Here is a 22809-nt window from a genome sequence, read left to right on the forward strand (position 1 = left end):
TGTGTAATGTAGCCTTTTTCTCGGGGTGCAATGATACATGTATTCGTCCCAAACCGTCAACGCCATGATCCAGAACATCTGACTGTCAAACTGTGGCGGGAGTATGTCAGTGGGTAAGAGTATAACTGTTCTGATCCAAAGTCCAGCCCAGTAACTGGCAGTAATACACCTAAAGACTGTTTTCCAACCACCATTAGACAACAAAAGCAGAAGAAGAAGAAGAAGAAGAAGAAGAAGAAGACACTGTGAGTGACTATCCCCTCAGGCAAGTTCAAATGAGCTTCTTTTACTTTACAAAGCTGTGTGGGAAAATTCTGCAGAGCCAGGGGTGGGATCAGACGAGGTCGGTGTATTCAACAGTTGTATGTGGAAATGCGTTCAACATACTAACGTATATTAGACTGTGTGATTGACACATCCAACGTCTCCTGCTGTTTTGAGGCAGCCTCTGGGCGTGAAAGCTGGCGGGACCAAAGACATTACCGAAGTAATTGGCATTTAGATCACATTTACATTTACAGCCCTGCATTAAAATATGACCTATGCGAGAGTGTTTGTTCACTGTTTACTGCTTAATGCACTACAGGCTCTAACAACTATCTCAGGTGGAGCAAGGTGGAACATATATTAACTGACACTACTGTCTGTTGAAAATAATAAGCCTTATGCATTCCATCTTTTTATTGCTTTTTTTCCATGTTACTTTAAGGTTATTACAAACCACTGATATGGTCTCCTGAGTTCTTACAGTAGAAATGAGTACAGCTCAACGACTACATCATGTCCATCACATCGGTGGACAAAAACTAACTGGTCGATATCAGCCTAGCAGATTGCGTGCTCGTGTGTATGTGTGAGTAATCAAAGCTTGTTAAGCAATTAAGTGAAAAGGACAACAATTAACTACGTCTTAATGAGCAGGTTCTACAATCAAGTCCTTGTCGGCTGATTGTATTACCAAAGATTCCGCTCCGTTCTGAGCCCTTTAATGGAGACAGAGGGAAGACGGATAGCGAGTCAGTGTGCAGCCAATAGCGTACAGGAACAGGCTGGCCCCTGAAAACCCCATTAAAGCAATTAGTAAAGTAAAATAAATGACTGTAGGACAGTGGTGGGCTGCATGGGGAGCAAAGTTGCAGTGTGTGTGCGCGTGTGTGTGTGTGTTGTAGCTGTCGCCGTCTCCCTCTCTCTCTCCAGTGTAAAGCGGTCTAATTGTGCCCCGTGGTGTCCGCCTGGCATTTAGTTGTTTCAGAAGGGGGCCCCGTTCGATGAGAAAATGTCACGGTGGCTGTATAACTAAGACCATTGCTGTCTGGAGCTATTGTTTTAAGGCCGGAAAATTACTAGGTACATCCAGTTGGTAACAAAGTTGTCCCGGAGGCCGAGGGAAACAACAAGAAGGGAGAAGGTGATAGAAAAACAGAGAGCAGGGGAGCAGGGGGAGAGAAGTGAAATGAGATAAAGGAGAAGAAGACGTCAAGACTGAAAGACGGCGAGGGGGGAGACAGATTCAGGGAGATGCAGCGCTCTCCGGATACCAAAACTACTAAAATGTTTATCTCAAACCGGACAGATTCGTCTTGTTTCCTGATAACAGCGGCTGTAGATCCGGGATTTAATTCCTCTCCTCTCCACAGTCACAGAGCGTCCTCCCCCGTGCAACAGTGCTGAAACTAGTTTTAAACACGGGGTTATGCACAAGAATTATAAGCATCTGTAAAAATATTCAGAGCGCTGTGTCTTTGTTGAGCTAATTGTGCTGCAAAACGAAAAAAACAACTGTTCACCCAGCATCAAGGTAAAATTGTTTATTCACACTGCAGGCAGAATGGAAATCTAGACAATGTTAAAAGCTCAAGGCCGTGACACATGAGGTAAACATCTAAAGGGTAAGAGTTCTCTGGAGTTTTTGTGACATTGTTGCTTTAATCACATTGAAACACCTTGTGGCCTTGTTATTTCGGTCTCAGTTTATTGCCTGTTGCTGGGAGGATTGCCAATCGACATTCTAGCCCATTCCCAAAAAACACATTGTGTCTGCAGGTGCTGTTTGGAGAAGAAGAAAAATGAAGGCTCCGTCCAATAAAACCTCCTTGTCCTCAGTGGAAACATTTGCTAAACGGATTGAAGAACAACTGTAAGAACACATCTTAGAAGACCACGACAGGCCTTTTTATTTAAATCTGCGCTCTTGTCTGTACTCATATTTTTGTGGATTTCGCAGTCACAGATCAGATGCTGCTCCAGTCCACTAGCAGAGTACAGTCTAAACTTATCGAGGATGATCTGGGAGCTGACTCGTGTGGACAAGCATGAGATGAAACTATCAGTCAATTTATTTTGACAATTGATTAATCATTTCAGTCATTTTCTAAGCTGGCAAACATTTGCTGGTTCCAGTTTCTAAAACTTGACCGCTGATTGTTCTTGAAATCTTAAATTGTTCTTAATACATTAGGTTTATACACAGCTGGTGGGACAAAACAAGCATGAATGAATCAATGAATATGTCAACTTGGACTCTAGGAAATTGTGGAAGGCATTTTAACCAATATTCTGACATGTTGTAGACAAAAGGATTACCCAATTAAGGAGGAGGAAAAAGTTTAAATATTCAGCAGATTTAGTCATCATTGAAAATAATCATTAGAATAAATTTAAACATATTTATAAGAAAAGAAAATAATAGGTACTTTGTTTGTTGTATTATTTGCAGGCCAACTTGCATGTACTTCAAATCAACCAGATGAAGTGGTTGAGGATATGAGTCAGACTCACAACTGTTACATTTTTCTTCCACATGCATTATCATGTCATCAAAGGAACAGACGGAAGTTAAAGACAAAATTATTTTTAACATTTCTTTAGTCAAAAAATTAACAATTCAGAATTTAGATATGTTGTTAATTTATAAAATGCTGCCTACTTGAAAATATTCTCAGAAGTTCTCTTTAGATGCTCTTGTCCTAAAAACAAGATATAAAAACTTTTGATAGCCAGTTGAAATGTATTTCTTCTAAAGCTCCCACTCAACCCTGGTCCTGAGGCCCCCTGTGCTGCATGTTTTAGATGTTTCCCTGCTGAATGGCTCGTTATCAGGCTGCAGCAGAGCTTGATGACGAGCTGATTATTTGAATCAGGAGTGATGGAGCAGGGAAACATCTAAAACTTGCAGCACTGGAGGACCCCAGGGCCAGGAATGAAAAACAGGTTAAGGTTAATGTTTTTTAGTGAACATACAATAGTGCTCCATCTGTGCACTTTTGGTTTCTTATATGTAGAAAATGCCACACATAAAAATGAATAAACATATAGAAATGAAGTATTATGATATATAATTTGGTACATTATATGATATACATTAAAGTCGGGACATCAAGTGTATCTGTTAACCACATTTCGTGGTCACACCTGAAAGCTGCCAGCAGTGCTGATGATACCAGCAAGAACTGAGTGTACTGTACTTCCATACTAAGGAGGTAAATTCGAAGTTTGAATGCGCAAGTCCACACTATGATAACATATACTGCTGAACAAAGTAATCACATTACTGTACCATTACACCTACTGCTCTCATAAGAGTTCTCATATGATATTAATAAAAGTCCACGTTGCATTTGTGTCAAACAGTGACGCCACAGAAATGAGTCAACCACAGAGGCTTTGAAGAATCTTACACTTTGATCAGGGATGGCTAATAATATGCACTCGCACAGTAAATGTATGAGAAAAGCTTTTACCTCAGATAATGTGAGACAAGAGAGAGGACCAAGAGGAACTTGAGTCAGGCTACTGATTTACCTCTGCAGACATTCTGCATTGTTGTTGTACAGTCAGCTTCTAACATACATACTCTCTGCTCTGTTGCTGCAGCTTTATGCACTGTCCTGATCCAGCCTTATGATTGGTTGTCAGAGAGGCTGCTCCAGCTCGTGACTGGTTGCTCAATATCCCATTTCGATCCGCATCACGCTGGCTGCTTTAAATGTGTTAAGGTAGATTTTAGTGGCTCTTCTGTTTATTTACCCCTGACTTTTGTGTGAGTATTTCCTTTTCAAAACCGGGCCAGGGACAGATTTCTAAGGTTGATTTAATAGAGATACACGGTAAAAAGAGATGTAAGAAAGAAAAGAAGTTCACTGAAGTTCACCCAAATTCACTGCATGAATTGAATTACAGCATTAAAGATAAAGATGGGGTTTGTTCCAGCTCTCAAGGTCCTCTCAGAAAATGTCAAGGTGCAAAGCTCATGCTTTCGAAAATGAATGATCTGAAAGAAATGTAATTCAAAAAAACTATTGATGAGAATATTTTGTGTTGCTGTTAAAAGCTACAAAGTTAATTCCTTTATCAGTCTATAACACAAGGTTTCACAGCAAAATACAAGCTGTAATCCCTTTTAGATGAATAAACAATAAGTCAAAAAAATAAACTATTTAAGTGGTGAGGATGAAATGAGGAGCTGATGAGAACTTGGCACAGGAATGTAGCCTTCTTACATTTTCTGAAAAAATGAAGGTCTTTCTGATCTTTCTTTATCAAGGTGGAGATGTGTGACGTCGATGACAGGTTCTCTGTGATTTTGATTCCCAGGAACCTATTCACCTGCTATAATCAGCTCCACAGTTAGGAGTCATCTTGATACCTTCTAAGGAAAAAAGTCATCATTTTCAGGATAAAATCTATAACTGAAAAGAACTGCACACCAAGGTCTGAAGTAAGGTGCTGATCAATGGATTTCATGTCTATCAATGATGTTTTTGGCCCTCAGGCCTTCTTCAAAATCTGAGACTTAAAATCTACACCAAATATATATTCAAATGCAACCTTTAAACTTTAATGTTATGTATGTGAAGGAGTGGCTGGAAAAAGCAGGAAAAGACTTCAAAATAGAAAAGATAGAAATAGATCCCCAGCGCTCACTAATGCATGAGCTGAAATCCTGGCTCGGGCTACGTTGCAGCATCTCTTTCTCCATTTGCATGTAATAAAATAATCAACATCCACCACTAGACTCATCAAATATAAAGTATGGTATCTTTTCCTTTGCAGTGTCAACCGTCTGCTTGGCTTTCTGCATAATAACTAACAGAGCTGAATTCTTTAAATCAAGTCTGAAGTGCTGGACTCAACTCTGCAACCCAGCCAAGCCTCCACACACACACACACACACACACGCACACACACACACACATACATTTTATCTCAGTCTCGCTTGCCTGTCAATCCCAAGTCATCTTTTTTTTTTTTTGCTGTTGCAGGTAGCAGAGAGAACCGACGGTGAGATTGAGCTGCCAAATGGGAGAAACCCCTGGTCCCTTCTGAGCCCGACACACAATGCACTGCTTTACCTCCCCTGTCACTACCTTCCAGTTCAAGCTACAGACAGCTAACGGCCAAGAAACTGTCACTCTGAAAAAGGCGAAGTGCAGATATGCGCCACATTGCACAAGTGCCAATGATTTAATGGTTTACTATATTTCCTCCTCCAAACAGCGATTGTCCAATCATAGCTTAGCAACAGTTGTGTACATGTCTCTACATATTAAAGTTGTGTACATGGGGCTGTAGTAAGAGCAATACTCTGTATTCAGAGTATGAATGGTGTCTCTCTTTTAGCAACTCCAAAACCAAACACACAAGAGCTAAAGTGAAAGGAATAGATAAAACAATGTCCTTTTCTAATCTGAATGTAATCATTAGCATGTCAAGCTAACTAGTTTACTAGATGGTAACTGAGCATTACTTCACTTCCAAGGCCAACGAGTATGGAGTCAGAACAGTGACAGTGAATTTTGTCATTGAACACAAAACCTCACTGTCACTGTTCTGGTTCTAAAAAGGAGCACATCATTAACAAACAGAACATCAGTACTGTATGTAGGCTGACAAGTAACATGGAAAAAGTCTCATTTGTGACTGTCACATAGACTGTGTTGCATTTCCTTAATAAGGCAAAGCAACTTGAAACACTAAAAATTCAGTCAAAGGCTGCATATTTAACTACTTCATAGCTCATTTCCAATTTCCCCAAGGGATAATAAAATATTTCTGATTCTGATTCTGATTCTGATTTAACTAGCTACAGCTGCTGAAATCTGTCAGTTTTCAGCACATTTTATATTTCAGCAGGCAAAATCAATAGACTCCTCCCAGAAATGAGAAGCTGCTTTTGTCTACCACTGTCTGTAATCAAGGGCCCGTTGTTTAGAAAATTACTAAGAATTTAAGGTTAACAGTAGCTCGAGGGGGTGTGTCATATGAATGCACACATACACACAAAAACATATTCACATACAGCAACATTTCATAGCTGAGGACACATATTCTCCTATTTATACCATAGTGCTCTGGCCTGGAGTCTTACTTCAACTGAAAATGACAAAAGTAAAAGACTTTCTGAACTGAACACTTTGCCTGACAGTGCAAGAAAGACCTGGGTAAAGACAAAGCATGAGCAAGCATAAGTCCTCCCCAAATCCCTCCCCTCCCTCCTCATCCCTTAAATATTCTACTTTTTCTGCATGCCCCCACATAAGAAGTAAAACAAAATAAATATTTGATCCACTTTGAAACCACTTCTTATGAATATATAACTCTGTTGTGAACTTTGAAGAGAACTATATTTGGTAATTTAATGAGGTAGCCGATGCTAAACAAATCTTAATTAATCCTTAATAAACAACTGAAGAGTGCGGCGGTGAGAAGCGGAGGAAAGGCTGATAGCGCCCATTATTATCACAGGGCTGCTGCAAGAAAACACCAATAAATGAACCTAATGAATCATCTAAGTGTGAGTACAATTACCATAAGGCTGATAGTTTTCAAAAAGCTATTAATCCTGTGTTTTTATCATCTCACATGCCATAACACCATTTATAAACAGGTTTAATGTGACGTTTTTGTGCTTTGTAATAGTGTGCGTGCAAAGCCACCAAAAATGTAAATAAAATGTGATCAATTAAAGGAATGACTTCAGCAGTATTTATATAACGATGCGTTGGTAGGTGAAGGGAATAACTGAGGTTTAATTGGGCTTACAGAGAAAATAAAGGTACAACCTTAAACCTCAGTATTAACTGCTTTCAGTTTGGATTCATATGAGTTGGAGGTCCAACCTGAGAGGAGCCGTTTCTTTTTCACTGCCAATTAGAGCGAACAATTCCACAGAGCACCGCGCTTCACGTTAATTATCATGTGGCTGCAGAAACACCACACTCCACCTCAAAACTCAGATATGATAACTGTCAGAAAGCTAGATTTTCTTCTTCGTGCTCTTCTCTTCATTTCCTTTACTTTCATATCCTTGAATGCAATGTGTCGTGTTTTCTTCTGTGACGAGGCAGTGAAAGCAACACCTCTTTTCTACCTGATGTTACTCATTGTTGTGGTTTGTAAAGACACAGCAGGAGGTCATGTTGCCAACATGATGGAGATGAAGGCTGAAGCTGTTATGAATTGTGCTTTCAAATTTTGCAATAAACAGAACATGGTTTCTCTCTGTAACAAGGACCACAATAAGCTTTTACCTCTGTGAGGGAAATTCTCTGAGTTCTGAAAAAGGGTTGATGTATGACACGCAACAATGTTTGACGTGTATAAGAAGTCTTATGTGTATCATGAGGCAGATGTTGAGATGATTGGAAGGGTGCTTTAAGTGAAGTCATGTGCAATCTTGTGATTATGCGACAGTTATGAGTATTGTTTTGGGTTATTATAAAGGATGAGGAGAGACAGCCTCTCTTCAGTCATCATCTATGCACTGCTGATGAATGACTCTTGCTTGCAAGCAATCAAGGACTTCTAGAAAATAAATATTGTGTCAAACTTGGTGTTTTGACCAACTCTCATCTGCACCAGACAAGTGACTGATTTTCAGTTGCCACGACACCTCTATTGTTGGTTTATCTTAGGAAACTTGTAGTGTGTCACGTCTGGTTGATCGCAGTGTTGAACCCAGTAATCATTTTCAGTGCAAATCACAATGTAGCAGAACTACTGCGCAGGATAGTCAGAGGTGCACCATCTCAATTTCTTAATTCATGTGTATTTACTAAGACTGCACATTTAAAATGCTGCACTGCATCTAATCAGATTTGGATGTGCCAGCATCAGTGTTTAAATTAAAAAGCCTCAGAGAGTTATGAGGATCAAATGTGGGAGATTCTTTGGTCACTTTTAAAACATTTAAACTTTTTTGACTGGTTTATTGAAGAGATATTGATTTTTAAAAAAATGCTTAATAAGTATTAAATTGGCTGCTCTGAAAACCCAAAGACCCAGCCTGATAATTAACTTAACTTATTGGGAATCGCAACAAACTTTCAGAGCCAGAAGAGCCATTCGTGCTTGTCTGTCTGTCCGCTCAGTGTCGTCTTCTTGTGCCATTTTTGGCTTATACATTTTTTCTTCACTGTGAGAAAATGGACGTGTGGCGTGAGATCATGTGAGAAGTGTTAATTGGATGAGTCTCACTGTCAGGGCATGAGAGTTGGCAAGCCTGTTGAAATGCAAGCCTGATGAGCATTCTCATTTCTACAAAATGTATGTGCAATGTTATTATGTATTTTTTTTCTGGAACTTTAATATGTTACCTTTTTGGATTCTAATTACACATACAACACTCTTCCATGTATTCCATTACTCCCCAATCCTGCTTAATGGTTATTGCTGATTTTTCACCTGTAAACCAGAACCAAACCATTACATTTGAGTTTATTTTGCTGCAGAGGTCCGTCAGTGCTATTAGATCAGGTGCATCCATTGTGCTGTCTTTCTCACATTGGACTGGCACAAAACGTTGGTGTGGTCATTTACTTAAAAAAAAAAAGGAGTTGGATTATTTAGCCCTAAAAAATGGTCTGGAAGCAGCAGGAAAGGAACATGCATTTTCTAAAATAATATCTCAAACAAAATGAAGGATTTTGTTATTAACTGCTGTAGGTCCTTCTCTGCTGATAGGATAAAATGCATTCAACAATTCAGAGCTGACTGGATTGTCAAACGTTACCAGGCTGCAAGCAAAAGACAGCTAATCAATGCCCAGTGCCACTTTCACTTTATCTGTCATTCAATATGACAATATGTCAGATTGTTCAAATAGGCACATCTCACATCGGAATGAAACTCTTTCAGAGCAGGCACTTCACACTGTGCTTCCCCAATAGCAGATGTGTTGACAGCGGCGATGATGAACGATACAAGGACAAAAGCTGACAGATGTGATAAATACAACGTCGAATGGCTAATCAATCTCATGTGGGTAGAAGGAAACAGAGGAAAAGCAGCAGCAGGGAACTCCTGGTGTGAGTCAGCAGAGGCAAAAGAGTCTGATTGGCAGCATGAACACGAGTGTGTGTGTGTGTGTGTGTGTGTGTGTGTGTCCGCAGACCACATGAGTGGACGTCTGTATCCAAGTGTGTGTGAAGCCTTTGCGTGGTCTCTCATGCCTGACCTTGTCTTTATATGAAGCAAAATGAACAGGGAACTGTGTGCATGTGTGTGTGTGTGTTCTTGTGTGTCTGTGTGTGTGTGTGTGTGTGTGTGTGCGTGTGTGTGTGTGTGTGCTTGTGTGTCTGTGTCTGTGTGTGTGTGTGTGTGTGCTTGTGTGTCTGTGTCTGTGTGTGTGTGTGTGCGTGCTTGTGTGTCTGTGCGTGTGTGTGTGTGTGTGCATCTGTGTGTGTCTGTGTAAAAACTCCAGAAAAGCGCATCCTTGCTTCCTTTTTACAGTCTAGTTACAAACACTGGCAAAAGCCCAAACACATTGAAAAATTACACACTGCAGAAACAAGTATGAAAGCAAGTGACAAATGACTGGCTTAAAAAATAATAATAACTTCACCATGGTGCAGGAGCCTGAAATGTACCGACTCCAGCTCATAGAGGAAGAAGAAAGGGGGTGGAGGAGAGACTGAGACTATCTATTCGTCTTCGCTTTTTTCAAACAGCAGACACTCCGTCCATTTATGTCTTCTGCTCTTCAGCCTTTTTTCTTTTTACACATTCTCACCAGAAGGCCATTACCACACCCTAGATCATCTGAGCGTGTGCACATAACCTGTGTGTGCATGTGTGTGTGTATGTCCACGTCAACGTGACCTACTTCACCCAGGCATGGACTTCCAGAACACTGTAGTATCTCACAGTGAGGTTTCACTCTAAAACATGCAGAAGCCATTATTTCTTCTGCTCTCAGCATTTTCACTGGCTATCTTTAGCATCTGCATTTCAGAGTACATTTCCTCACATCCCATAGTACTCAAGGACACGCACAGTGTCCAAGGTATCAAGTATCCACTCAAACTGTGCGCCCACACACTGCATGCACAAATACACAGCGCACATCTTCTCAGACCCATTCCAGACGGAGACAACATTCAAAGCTCTGCTTTCTGGCACTAAGAGTACTCCAGTGACTGTTGCACTCACATAACATTGTCAGATTCAAGAGGGAAAGTTTTTTTTTTTTCAAAAAGGATCAAAATCGATGCAGCAGAACCAGAGATATTGTGTTATTTCATTCCATCCTTTCTTCTTCCTTGTCAAAAACTGCTGCCCATAATACAACTCGACTGCAGACAGTTCAGCTGGAGATTCAGAAGTGTTATGCGAGTAGCAGCTCATCTTGATCGCTAGCCTCAAGCAAAGATGAGGAGAGAGCCGCAGAGGTTTGGTGAGCTCCCTTTTTTCTAGCTTCATATCCCTGGACTCCTTTTTCAATTTCAAACGTGTAGCCTTTAGTTCCAACTGATGCTGCCTCAAGTGATGTCACTGGAGGCAGGGTCAGGTTTCGTATTTCACGCAGCGCCCTCTGGAGCCACAAAAGGCTTAATACAACTTGTTCTACATATGCAGTAGTAAACCCAAGGGGCAAACTCCTGGGCTGAAAAATGCCACCCAGAAGTTCCCAAATTGAAATGCCCACCTTTTCAGTGGAAATAAACATGTTAACAGCCTGATAAAAAAAAAAAAAAAAAAAAAATGTGATTTCTATAGCGAGCAAGCTATTACCTATTTCCCCATTCGTGACAACTGCACAGTTGGTGACCTCACTCGAATTATATTAAAGCTATAGTTGGTAATCCTGTTCAGAAACACTTTTTGTTATACTGGGTGAAATGGTCCTTCCATCCAGAGAGTAGTCATTACATAATATGTTCAGAAAAAGGAACGAAAAAAATCAGACCTCTGTGGCAGCTGCAGGCCTGTAAAAACTCTGACCAATCCCTGCCTCTCGGTGCGAGTGGAAAGAACCAATCAGATGCCTTCATGTCTCGTCCTGCCCACCCCCCCCCCTCAGTCCCTCCCTCCTCCCTGCGTGCACTCATCACGTGTCACCGTTGCCGGAAATATTCAGCACACTCCATACCAAGTTAGCAGGAGAGAACAATGGCAGAGAAAATGCAGCCAAAAGTAACACATCCAGCGTTACTTGTAACGCCTCGCCCCGCTAAACGGGCTAAGAAAAGAAAGCCGGAGGCAGAAAAGGCTAACGGGAGGGGGTGGAGCTTAGAGGAGGTGCCACTTTCAAATTTTGCTAGCTCTCCAACATTACCAACTATAGCTTTAAGGCTTAAATTTATGCAATTTTATGTGCATTGACACCTTAAGCGACAGCTATAGCCGCTAGCTGTATAGCTAGCTGTGGGTAACCTGGCTTAATTCAGCTTGCCTCAGCTCCGCCCACACCTCACCTCTTAGCCCATTTTTGGATAAGATGGCAGTTAAGAAGAGTCAGGCACTGCCAAGATGTCTACAGCCAGAGCCACCACACTGAGCTTCACACCGGCTCTTCAGAAGCCTACAGGTGACATCCATTTTTTTCTCACCACTGTCAGGTGCTTGCTCATGAAGGGAGATGTTGGGTCTCTGTGAATAAATTAATCAAGGAGTATGGTTTAGACCTGCTCACTTTGGAAAGTGCCATGAGAGGACTTTTATTGTGAATTGGCGCTATAAAAATAATGATTGATTGATTGATTGATTGAACCATGTTTTAAACAGTCTATGAGTACACCTCAAGACCTGTAACCACACAATGATGCTTAAAAGCAAAGTTCCCCTTTCGATTTCAACACATAATTAGATCTCCCACTCACATCCCATTTAATCTGTTCTATATTCACTGTATGTTGATTGGAACTAATCCTACAGGGGAATAAGCTGATTGGAAGTCATTTTGAAAACACACTGGTAGTGTGGCTTTGTGGGTGGCAATGCCAGTGCACCAGTCCATCTGTTCAACACTTTGGATCAGATTAAAATATCCGGACATCTTCTGGATAGATTAACATTAAATTTGGCAGAGACATAAATGGTCCTCAGAGGCTAAACCCTAATGAATTTGGTGATCCCCTTACTTTTCCCTCAATCACCACCAGCAGCGGGTCAGAATTTCCATTTTGCCTTTGTCAATTTTAAATTTCCCATCAGCTACATTGTCTCTCATCCAATCTCACATTTTGTTTCATTGGTTTGTAACAAGCACAGCCACATGAGGCTGTACCCATTGCTGCAGACTTGTTGATCGTGTTTAAACTTGGATTGGTGTATAAAAAATTTAATCATCTGCAAAACAATTTCACAAAAATAATGTAAAAAGCAAGGTTTTATTTCTACCTCTCAGTGCTTAAATGCTTCTTAGGTGTGTTTTTACCTTCTGTGGGGTTCCCAAAGAGCTCAAAAAGAAATTACTAATTATGAGCATTATTAGTAGTCAAGACTGCAACTTGAATTTTGACCCTGAAACTGGATGAAAAATATTCCGGAGGAGGTGTGGGGGTTACTCAGCACAACAAACCTCTGCTTTAACTTTCTTTCACTTTCTAATTGATCAGGACAAATACCTGCTGGCATGTGCTGTTGCACATACGAACATGATATCCATGGTTACCAAATGATCTTCCTTACAAGACCAGTTGGACTTAACAGTAGCTTAGCTTGAGCTCTACATTCGTGGATCCACTATCATCAGCAGTTGGTCCACATCGCTTTCAAACCACAAATAATCAAGCACGGTTTGATCTGAAGACTGTCAGGAAAATCTTGTTTTTGGTTACCTCCAATGGTTTAATTTCTCACCTTTATGAAAGATGTGACATGGAAGGTTATTCAAGCATTCAGGGAAACACTGACTGCTTTTCAGGCTGGTATTAAATCAATCTTTAAGTTGGAGACATTATGAAAATGTGTCAGATTCAGACAGACGGATCAGTGCATCTTGAATATTAAGTATAGTGAAATAACTGCTAATCAGCGGTGGAAATGGGTCATACTGCATTTAATCTGGCTTTTGTGGATTTTGAAAATCCAGGATAGTTTTATTTGATAAGATTTTCTTATTAGATGTTCTGCAATGTTTGCCAAATGTTTGCTCGTTGTCATCATCTCCAAAGTTTTGTCTACATCTCATATAGCCAGTGCAGAATCTGCCACTACCGTCTCAACTGAGGAAATTCAATCTATGTTTAAGGCCTATATTATATGCTTTTAACATATGTCAAAACATAGCATGTAGGCGGACAGCACACTTAGACACTTATACACACACAGGAATAATTTAAAATTCAGAGCAAGTTTAATGGGTTTGAGACTAATTCCGTCCTGTCATCACTGGGACGATAGAAAATGTGTTTGGGAGGAACAGAGATCTTGACTGGGGTGAAGGTGATTTTTGTGTATATGCATGTAGAGTATGTATTAGGCTATCACTTAGCAAAAGCCGAACTGAACCGAGTGCTGACTACAATGGAGCGTTTCTCCTCAGTATAGTTGCTATGGGTGACTACTTAGAGTGAGACCTATGAAAAATATGATGCAACATTTTAATGTTGGGTTTACATTCATGTCGGGACAGTTATAATTGTTTTTTGGGATAGTGGTGAAAAAATTGAAGCCCTGTTTTAACAGTAATGTAATGACAGACATCTAGTAGTAAAAAGAAATGAAAGATAAGTTTAAACATGTCAAAACACATTCTGGCAGAGTCATGAATATTCTGAAAGCTTCATAAATACATAATAAACACCAAGTGTAGCTCGACAGCCTGATGTTAGCTTTACTGGAAAAAAAATCAAGGTATGGGGTTTCTTGTCTCTTTACTCCTTCGTCATACACACTATCTCCAACAAAGCCGCACAGACTTTGAAAAAATGTACTGAAATGATGCATCCCACCACATTAGAGCATTTTCAAAATTACCCTGAGAGGCAGTAGCCCAGGGCTTTCTGCAAGAAGATGAAAATGTGATGACATATTTATGACACATTAGCTCAGATGACCATTCCATCATTTGTGTTTCCTGTTTACTGTCCCCCTGTCTCTCCCTGAAAGGACTGGAGGAATTATCCTCACTACTTTCTTCATATTTCATTAATTCTGACAACCCTTAATGTATATTGCATGCACACACACACACACACACACACACACAGCATTCTAACCTGTTCCTTGACGGAGGCGAGGATGGCGGAGGTGGTTTCAGACTCGGAGCCGTCTCCGTTGGAGGCGTTGAGGACGGGACTCAACATGGTGGCAGCGCTGGCAGTGTCAGACTCCACCTCAGGCACTGGCATACCTCCTGTAAAACAAGGGAACATGCAACTCTTTTACTATTATTAAAGACACTGTGACGTGCCAGCATTTACACTGTGGCTGTTACACCTACACTCTCCTACACTCGTACTCAAGGACAACTATACACACACACATATATGGACTTTAACGTGAAAGCAGAGACATAGTGAGGTTACTGCAAAATGTAAGATCACTGATAAACTACCTACTATTGGACTAAATCCGGTTCCACTGCAACCTTTCTGTGTGATGATTACTTTTTTTTTTTTCATTTTCTCTCTGACTTATTCATGTTCAGGGTCATGTAGAGCTGGAGATTATCCCAGCATGCATTTTGAAACGGGCAGTGACACATCCTGGACAGGTGCACGGGTACATCTTTGGAACAGGAAATCTAGGCCAGTGAGAAGAAAGTGTGCAAAGTCCAGAGAGAGAACAGTGAAAGATCTAATGGCAGTCCAGCAAAAAAGTCATGGTACTACAAGCAGAGATAGATAGTAGCAGTACCAAGGAAGTACATCTGTACTCCAGAGTACCATACCCAATGCACTCAGACCATACTAATAATTATATTTCCAGGCCTTTGGTCAACAGAGTTGCACATTTCATACTAAAAAGGTACTGTACATATCTGTACATATCAAGTCTACCCCAGATGGCAAGGTCAGGTGGTACCTCACATAGTAAAAGTCTTATTATCTTATCTTATTACTGAAATCTTATCAGTAATGCTTTACATTACTTTGTTAGAATAATAAAGAATATAATAAAGAATTGGAATCATAGCATCTTTTGGCAGGCAACCCAACATGAAAGCATATGGTTGGCAATACTCTATAGTTTTGTAGCTTTCAACAATTTCAATGGAAATAATAAACCCAACAGCATGTTAGACAGACTCCAGACTGTCTGTGGCTGTCAGCCACAAGCCTGTGGACTCCTGCTGAGCTTTTAAAAGCATGATCCTTATAGGCATGTCATGAATATATACTTTAATTTGCTAATAACTTCCTCAAACAGCTGGCTACCTTAGTGTTTATCAACCCAAGGAGGAAATAGTGAATTTGTTGGGGAGTATTTTTAGCAACAGATTAATACACATTTGCTGTTCTTACTGAGTACTTAGCAGGATGGTGTATGTGGGATTGAGTCAAAAATCAACTACAGTGTGTGTAAAACATGTCACCCAGTGATGTGTTTTCAATAGTTTTTAGACAATGGAGCTCAATGACACAGAGGAAGAAGATATATCAGACTTCCTCTTACTATATAAGATTCATTGTTGGTTTGATGGTTTAAATGGCGTGTACAATAAAAATGATAAAGACCAGCTTTTTCTGTTTTAGGCTCAAGTTACAGATGTCCAATGGCAATTTGGCAATGTTTTTTTAATAAGGACAATAAGGAAGTGTTGTCAATTAAAAATTCAGACATGCACATAATTCATTTGACTATATAACTTCTCAAAATCAACATACTTTGTACCGTATTGAGAGTTACGGACAGTTTCCACATCACAGAACTAAATATGACATATTTCTAAATGTGTCAACCACAGAGACATTGATTTTATGCAAAATTGGAAATCTGGTAAGGGGAATCTTAAATACTTCTTATGTCAGAACTAAAACAGTAATCCTGACAGCACTTGAAGGGCTAGTTGTAGTGCCAGCACAGACAAGTTAATAGTACTATAGAAGCAGTAGTAGTAAAAGTAATAGTTGAAGCATCCACCATTCATTTTTATGACATTAAATAATAGCTTTTATCAAGATTACATCAGCAAAAAGAATATCAGCTTTCCCAAAAAAGCCAAAACCTAGTTTAAGAAGGGCCAGCAATACACACACAAACACACACTTGCATGCTCGATGCCATGTGTCATCCTGTATTTGACCACGCGTTGGAGGACACGGGCTTCACATGTGCCATGTAATCCTGATGCGGCACAGAGCTGGTGTAACAGCTGCATCAGCCAGCTTTACACACTGATGAAAGGCTTGTCATGAGGAATCTAACACATTCACACACACTCACACACACAGAAAAAGGCTGGCTGTCGGCATGAGGTAGCACCAGCAGAGTACTGAGGTAAAAAAAAAAAAAATGTAAGAGAAGCCTGTGAGCGGAGTGGAGGGATATGTGCGGAAAGCAGAGGGGAGATGGAAAGGTGAAAGGAAAAGAGGAGTGGAAAGAGAGTGAGAGTGAGAGAGCGCAGAGAGGAGGAGGTGAGGTGAGGAGAAAAGAGTGATACAACAGGAACAGAAAGGGTGAGGAGAAAAGAAGAGAGAAAAACTACACTTGCAGGCTGCTAGGCAACAATCTCTGGTCACTGACGGCTGCTAATATGGCTGACCTGGCTCTACTTGTCTTCCATTTTGGAGAGTGTTCCTCTTCCTCTCCACCTATCCATCCCTCGTCACTAGTTCTCAACTTAAATATTTCATAACCACTCACCTTTCTAGTCACACTACATCTCTTTCTCCTCATTTTCTCGTCATGCCTCTCCACATCGCATCCTCCTCCTTCTTGTTGCCTCAATGCCTCTAAACTTCCCCTCCCCTCCTTCCCTCTCTTCCTGCCCACTTCTCTTCACTTGACCTATTTCAGTGTCTCCTCAGCTTTTCAGCACATTTCTGCTTTATTAGGCAGCACGCAGCGGAGGGTGACAGAAGGATGATGACCCGAAAGGTTGGCGGGTTGGATTTGAACCTGCAACGCTGCGGTGCACCTGAGCCTTCCCAGCATCCTCACCCAAACCCCCTCACATGAGCATGCACTGTTACTCAAGAACACTTGGCTACCTATCTGGCCTCGTGACACTACTACATGCTTCACGTTCTGAACGCCACCCCCTCTTCCCCTCTTCTTTTCTGTTTATGCTGTGCGGTCAAAACTGCATCATGTGCTGGCACGTGTCTTCCATCCTCCCCTGACACTTTCCTCTCATACCTACCTCCCTGCCTACTTACTTCCTTCCTCCATCCTTCTTACTTCTCCTCCCTTTCCCTCTTTGCTCTGCATGTAGTCACATCACACACAATCATTCTTATTATCACCTCTACCAATCCTAATCTGTCTCCATCCTTTTGTGTCTCAAAACAAATATACAATTTTAAATCCCTCTGTGGTAGCCTGAGGTATTTGTCAATCATGAAAATGCTCCCGTCTTTAAGCTTTAAAACGTTTGCCGTGCAGTGGCCTCTGTGATTACAGGGTGGTTATAGCACATTGTCTTGTCTTAAAGACAGCCAACTGTCTTTGTAATGTCACTGAGCAATACATTATAAAAACAGAACTGAACAATATGTTATTAGCCACCCGGAGCTACTGGTCCAGCTGCCAGACCAATTCAAAGCTCAGCATGTCATTTGTTTATATTATATTTTATATATTATGTCCAGTGTTGGGTGTAACTTGTTACAAAGTCATCCGTGAGAGTAGTTTTTTGTTGTAACAAGTAACGCGTTAGTTCTGCAATTCCAGTAATCTGTTATTTAGTTCGTTTTTCATAAAAGTAATCCGTTAATGGAAAAAATAGCAGTCTTTTCCTTTTGCCGGCACTAAAATAAATAAAATCCCTGAAGTGTTTGCACTGTTTCTCTCCTGCTGCTTAGCAGGTGGCTGCATGCCAGCGGAAGGTAAACCTACAGTTGTGTCTGTTCGCATTCATAACTTGCAAATTCAGTGTAGCGAGTTGGCAGAGAGGACTGCATTAACTTTGTGGAAATATTTCCATTATTTTGAATTTTGGGGTGAAAAGGACAAGAACAACATCACGGTGAAATTCAGTTTGTGCCTGGAGGATAAGTGCTTGTTGTATTGTTTTCACTGAAACAGCTGTGCCCAGTAATGCATGCCTCTGCCCAGTTCACTGTCAGTTTGTTAGCAGAATAAAGAGCTGCTAATGTTATATTGTGTCTGTCACTCCTATAAGGCTGCAGAGTTACCGACTGTGGGCTGTAAAGAAGGCTACAAAATGACCGTCGAGCGAACAAATTCAAAGCTACATGTACAGCTGGCTACATGCCGTCTGGACAACATAACCAACATGTGCAACAAGTCACAAAGGAGTTTTACCGTCATTTTTGGTAACTCTAAAGTACTCTAACTATGTTACTTTTCTCAGTAGATAACGCAGTAATGTAACAACTTACTTTTTAATGGCCGTAATCTTGTAATGTAATAATTTACTTTTAAAAGTAACGTTACCCAACACGGATTATTTCTAATTTCACTGAATTGAAGGCAACTTCTACTTAACTTTGTCACGTGCTGTTGAGCAATGGCAAACAGTCCTAACCGTATTGTCCTTTGAGGGAACAAGGAGTCAGTGAGTCCAAAATGGAGGACGCTATCATAGCTTTTTATATTATTTATGGGTGTTTTTTTATTGAACCTCCTGTGTCAGAAAATAAACTGCTCAACAATAGAAGGATGTTCTTAAAATTCTAAAAATACTCCATAGTGCAAATATATCTTGGAAAAATGTGATTATTGTTCCATTAGCGGCCAAGCTAACAAGCTTTATAACTGACATTTAGCAAACTAGCTAGCTTGGAGAGCTTTATGTTGTCTTAAAGTGTTATTGATAGGGATAGGGAGTAAATGGCAAAGTGCAGAGATAATAGACAGAAATGCAGAGAGCAACTGTGACTGACCTGCATTAGCAGGTTCCCAGCAGCGATATTACCCATAGCTCCCCAGCTACAGTAGTTCACAAATTAGCTCAGTAAGTACTCATACGTCACTAAGCTAGTAGTGCTAGCTACACGTTTTGATGTCCACGGTTCTTGAAGGCACTTTTCAACCTTCATATTTTTCCTCTTACCTGTAGTGCTGCTTATCCATCTAGCTTGGTTTGGTTTAAGTTGAGGTTTCAGAGTTTTGGAGATAATGGCTGTAGAGATGTCTGCCCACATTCAAATTCAATGGAATAAGATTGCATTGGGCTTGTGACGCTCAAAGCGCCAAAATTACATTTGAAAACCTCAACAGCAATGTCGCTTGTGTGCAGTTTTATGGAGGAACTATTTTCTTTCTGTATCAATGCACAGAAGGATGCATGCATGTTTTCATGGATGAGAGGCTAGCTAACTAAGCAAGCTAACGTTTCAACTGAGTAGATGCACTTTACCGTCTGTGTGGTGATAAGTTGTAGTTCCAGAGAAAGAAAATAGTTCCAACATGACATGCTCATAACAGCATTAAGTAGAGAAGGCCTAGGTAATGATTTCTGAAGAGACATTACTGTTGAGTTTTTTTGGCACTTGAGCCTCACAGACCAGACATCTCTACATCTCCAAAAGTTGGCAACTCACACCAAAACAGTCTAGATGGATAAATAAAAATAAATGTATTTTTGATTTTGGGGTGAGCTGTCCCTTTAATGCTGCAGCATCAAAAATCCATTTATTTCCTTGAATTAAACGTTTCATTTTGAAGATGAATATTGTGTAGCGAATTTTGTTTTTCAAAAAAAATCTCTCTGGTGTCACTGAATTAGCTACTGAGAGCCAACAGACTGGATTGTTTGTTTTCCATTTCACTTGAGTTAAGTCAGTAGGACTACAGTGGATACTGGAGCAAAGAAAACTGAGTCATGCATGCAGTGTACAGAGGAGATGGGCCATTCTAACACCGGCCACATGACCATTATGAAAAGTTAAAAAGTGGGGGCAGCTACATCTCCCTTGACAAAGACTTCTGAAGAACTAACATTTTATTTTTAGACTCCCCGGTGTACTATGGAAAGGTTGACCTGTCATTGTCCCTCACATTATGACTTGACCATACAACACAGTTTGAACAATATATGTGACTGCCACATTTACCCATGTGTTCCTAATGTACTACTGTCAGATCCATTCGTCCATTCATCCACTTAATGTATTTGCTTGGTCTTGCACAATCGTGCTGTACTGACAAATGATAGACTGTATAAACAATTGTGAAAAGCAATGTTCTGGAGCAGGGATACAACCTGCAGTCTGAGATTAAACTTCAGTTGTAGGAGTCGATGAAAAACTGAGTGGGGAACATTATTCAAGCCCAACAAAAAGCCAGAAGTTCAGGAAAGTTTTACTTTCCCTGTTCTACAGCACAACAGAGGCTTTTAAAAATGTATCCACTCCGAAGCCTGATTTTTTGAACAGCACCATTTATGGGTGTGAAAAAGCCCTGATTAGTGTGGACAGCATGCAAAAACAGCCTCTGCTTCCTAAAATCTCTTGAAAGATGGTTGAAGTTTTTTTGTTCTAAGTATAGCGATGTCAGTTTGCCAGCCATACTTTTGGTCCATATCAACAATTATTGGATGGACTGCTGTGAAATCTGGTTCTGACATCCATCCAACATTCATGGTCCCCAGAGGATGAACAATTTGGTTTTTGACCAAATACTGCAAAACTGACATTCCCATCACTCTTTGCTATACTGTAGTGCAAATGTAGTGCAATTTTTTGCATTCTAGCACACTGCTCCAAGATGATGAACACAGTAAAAGAAAAAATTAACTAAAACAACACATTAGCATGCTGATCTTAGCATTAAGCTCTAAGCACCATTGTGCCTTGGTACAGCTCTACAGAGCCTCTACAGAGCTTCTCTTCGATGGGTGTAAACTCTCGTTTCATTGATTTCTGTTTTTCCTATCCCTTAGTGCGAGTCGATACATTTCTGCACCAATATTACAGATTACACCACACTAATGGTGAAAGAAGTTCTGAGTCTGTGCTGTACTTGAAGTCTCTCATAACTTTATCTCTGTGGATACTTATGAATGAAACATTGCACATGACAGCCCATCCAATCTCGAACTTGATCAGAGAACTGGATCAGAGAGCGTCGGAGAGTGCCCGGCGGCCCAATTTGCCTATAGAACAAAACAAGAGAGAAGCTCTGGTTTTGACTGTGCAGACAGGGCAGGCAGCCAAATATAGGTCAGCTCAACAGACCGTGTCCAAGCCCTCATCACACAACTGACCAGTACAAAGCAGCTTTCCCCAATAACAGCCGTCAGAACTAGGTTATAGAGGCCCACAGCCCAGCTAGAGACAAGACTTTGAATATGGATTAGGCCTAAAGGCTTTATTTCACTGAAGTATAATCTTGGATTTTTAGGTCTATATTTCAGCGCCGTAATGCAGGGGTATTTAGCCCCGCATTTCAAAGCGGTAATCTCTGATATTGCTGTAACATTGTAAATGCAGCTCACGATGCTATGATTGACATGCCTGACACAGGGAATATTGAGCTTAATCTTTTGACCCTTTAAGCTCATCAGTCAGGTCTGAGACAGGCGTGTTTTGGTGAAGACGGAGTTCATCACATATCAGCAGCAAATCAGCTAAATGTCCATGTAGAAACTGTGTTACAGATGCACGTGTGTTGCACGACTGAATGCCTGCGTACGCGTGTGCACGGAGCACCAGAGCGTTCCCCGCGTGTGTATATATTTGTGCGTGTGCATCCCTTCTGGGATGCGTTTTTGTTATGTGTTTGACGGGCAGTCCCTCGCCGCCTCATTAAAACTTGCTGCAGTGTTTTGTTTTGGCTTCACCAGTCATCTGTCCCTTTGTCTAGACCCTGTGCCCACGACTCCGCTTTCAAATTAACAAGACTTTAACACTTACATTAACAATGTAATTAGCGCTGTCTGTGTCTCATTGTGTATTTATTAGGACCTGCAGTCCACAGCGGAGATATGCCTTTCATTTTCGCTGCTACCCTTAAGAGTTCTGTGATGCGTGCGTGAATTTCTTTCAAGCTTGTTTTCTACAACAGCCACAGTGAATTAGACAAACTAAATTAAACATGGGGTATCAGGGATTGAAGTTTGCATGTGACTCTCCTCTGATCTGTGTTCGGGATTGAACAAAACACAGGGACAACTCTCGGTGCAAAGAACTCCAGCAAGCGTATAATGGTGCCTTTTAACAGGATGGTTAAATGGAGCAGATTTTTATGTTGACTAATTGAGGTCAGATACGATATACTCTAACATACTAATGAGAATAGTTTAATCAAACTGCGACCCTGTCTCCTACAAAACATGTTTACTGATAATTTATTTTCCAACTACACTTTAGATAAAGTGACTAAGGTCCATCGGTCATGTTTGTATCGATCCAGGAAGTGTGACATCCTTAAAGCTTCGCCAATTACTGGGTAGTGATGAGCCCACAGACAATTAGCATCAGACACTGCGGTTTCCCCAAGTGTTCGACCAAACAC

At 40.7% G+C, this 22809-nt stretch overlaps 1 protein-coding gene across 5 annotated transcripts in view; it reads right to left on the reverse strand.

Annotated features, from left to right (window-relative positions):
* ctnnd2b (catenin (cadherin-associated protein), delta 2b) overlaps positions 1–14573 on the reverse strand; it is a 145063-nt gene extending 130490 nt beyond the window's left edge. For all 5 annotated transcript variants that reach the window (XM_073491386.1, XM_073491385.1, XM_073491384.1 and 2 more), the window contains exon 1: positions 14442–14573. In XM_073491386.1, coding sequence (XP_073347487.1) covers positions 14442–14573 — 132 coding nt within the window. The remainder of the gene's footprint in view (positions 1–14441) is intronic.
* Positions 14574–22809: the final 8236 nt, after the last annotated feature.

The sequence above is a fragment of the Pagrus major genome, chromosome 21 (assembly GCF_040436345.1).
Source record: "Pagrus major chromosome 21, Pma_NU_1.0".
NCBI lineage: Eukaryota > Metazoa > Chordata > Actinopteri > Spariformes > Sparidae > Pagrus > Pagrus major.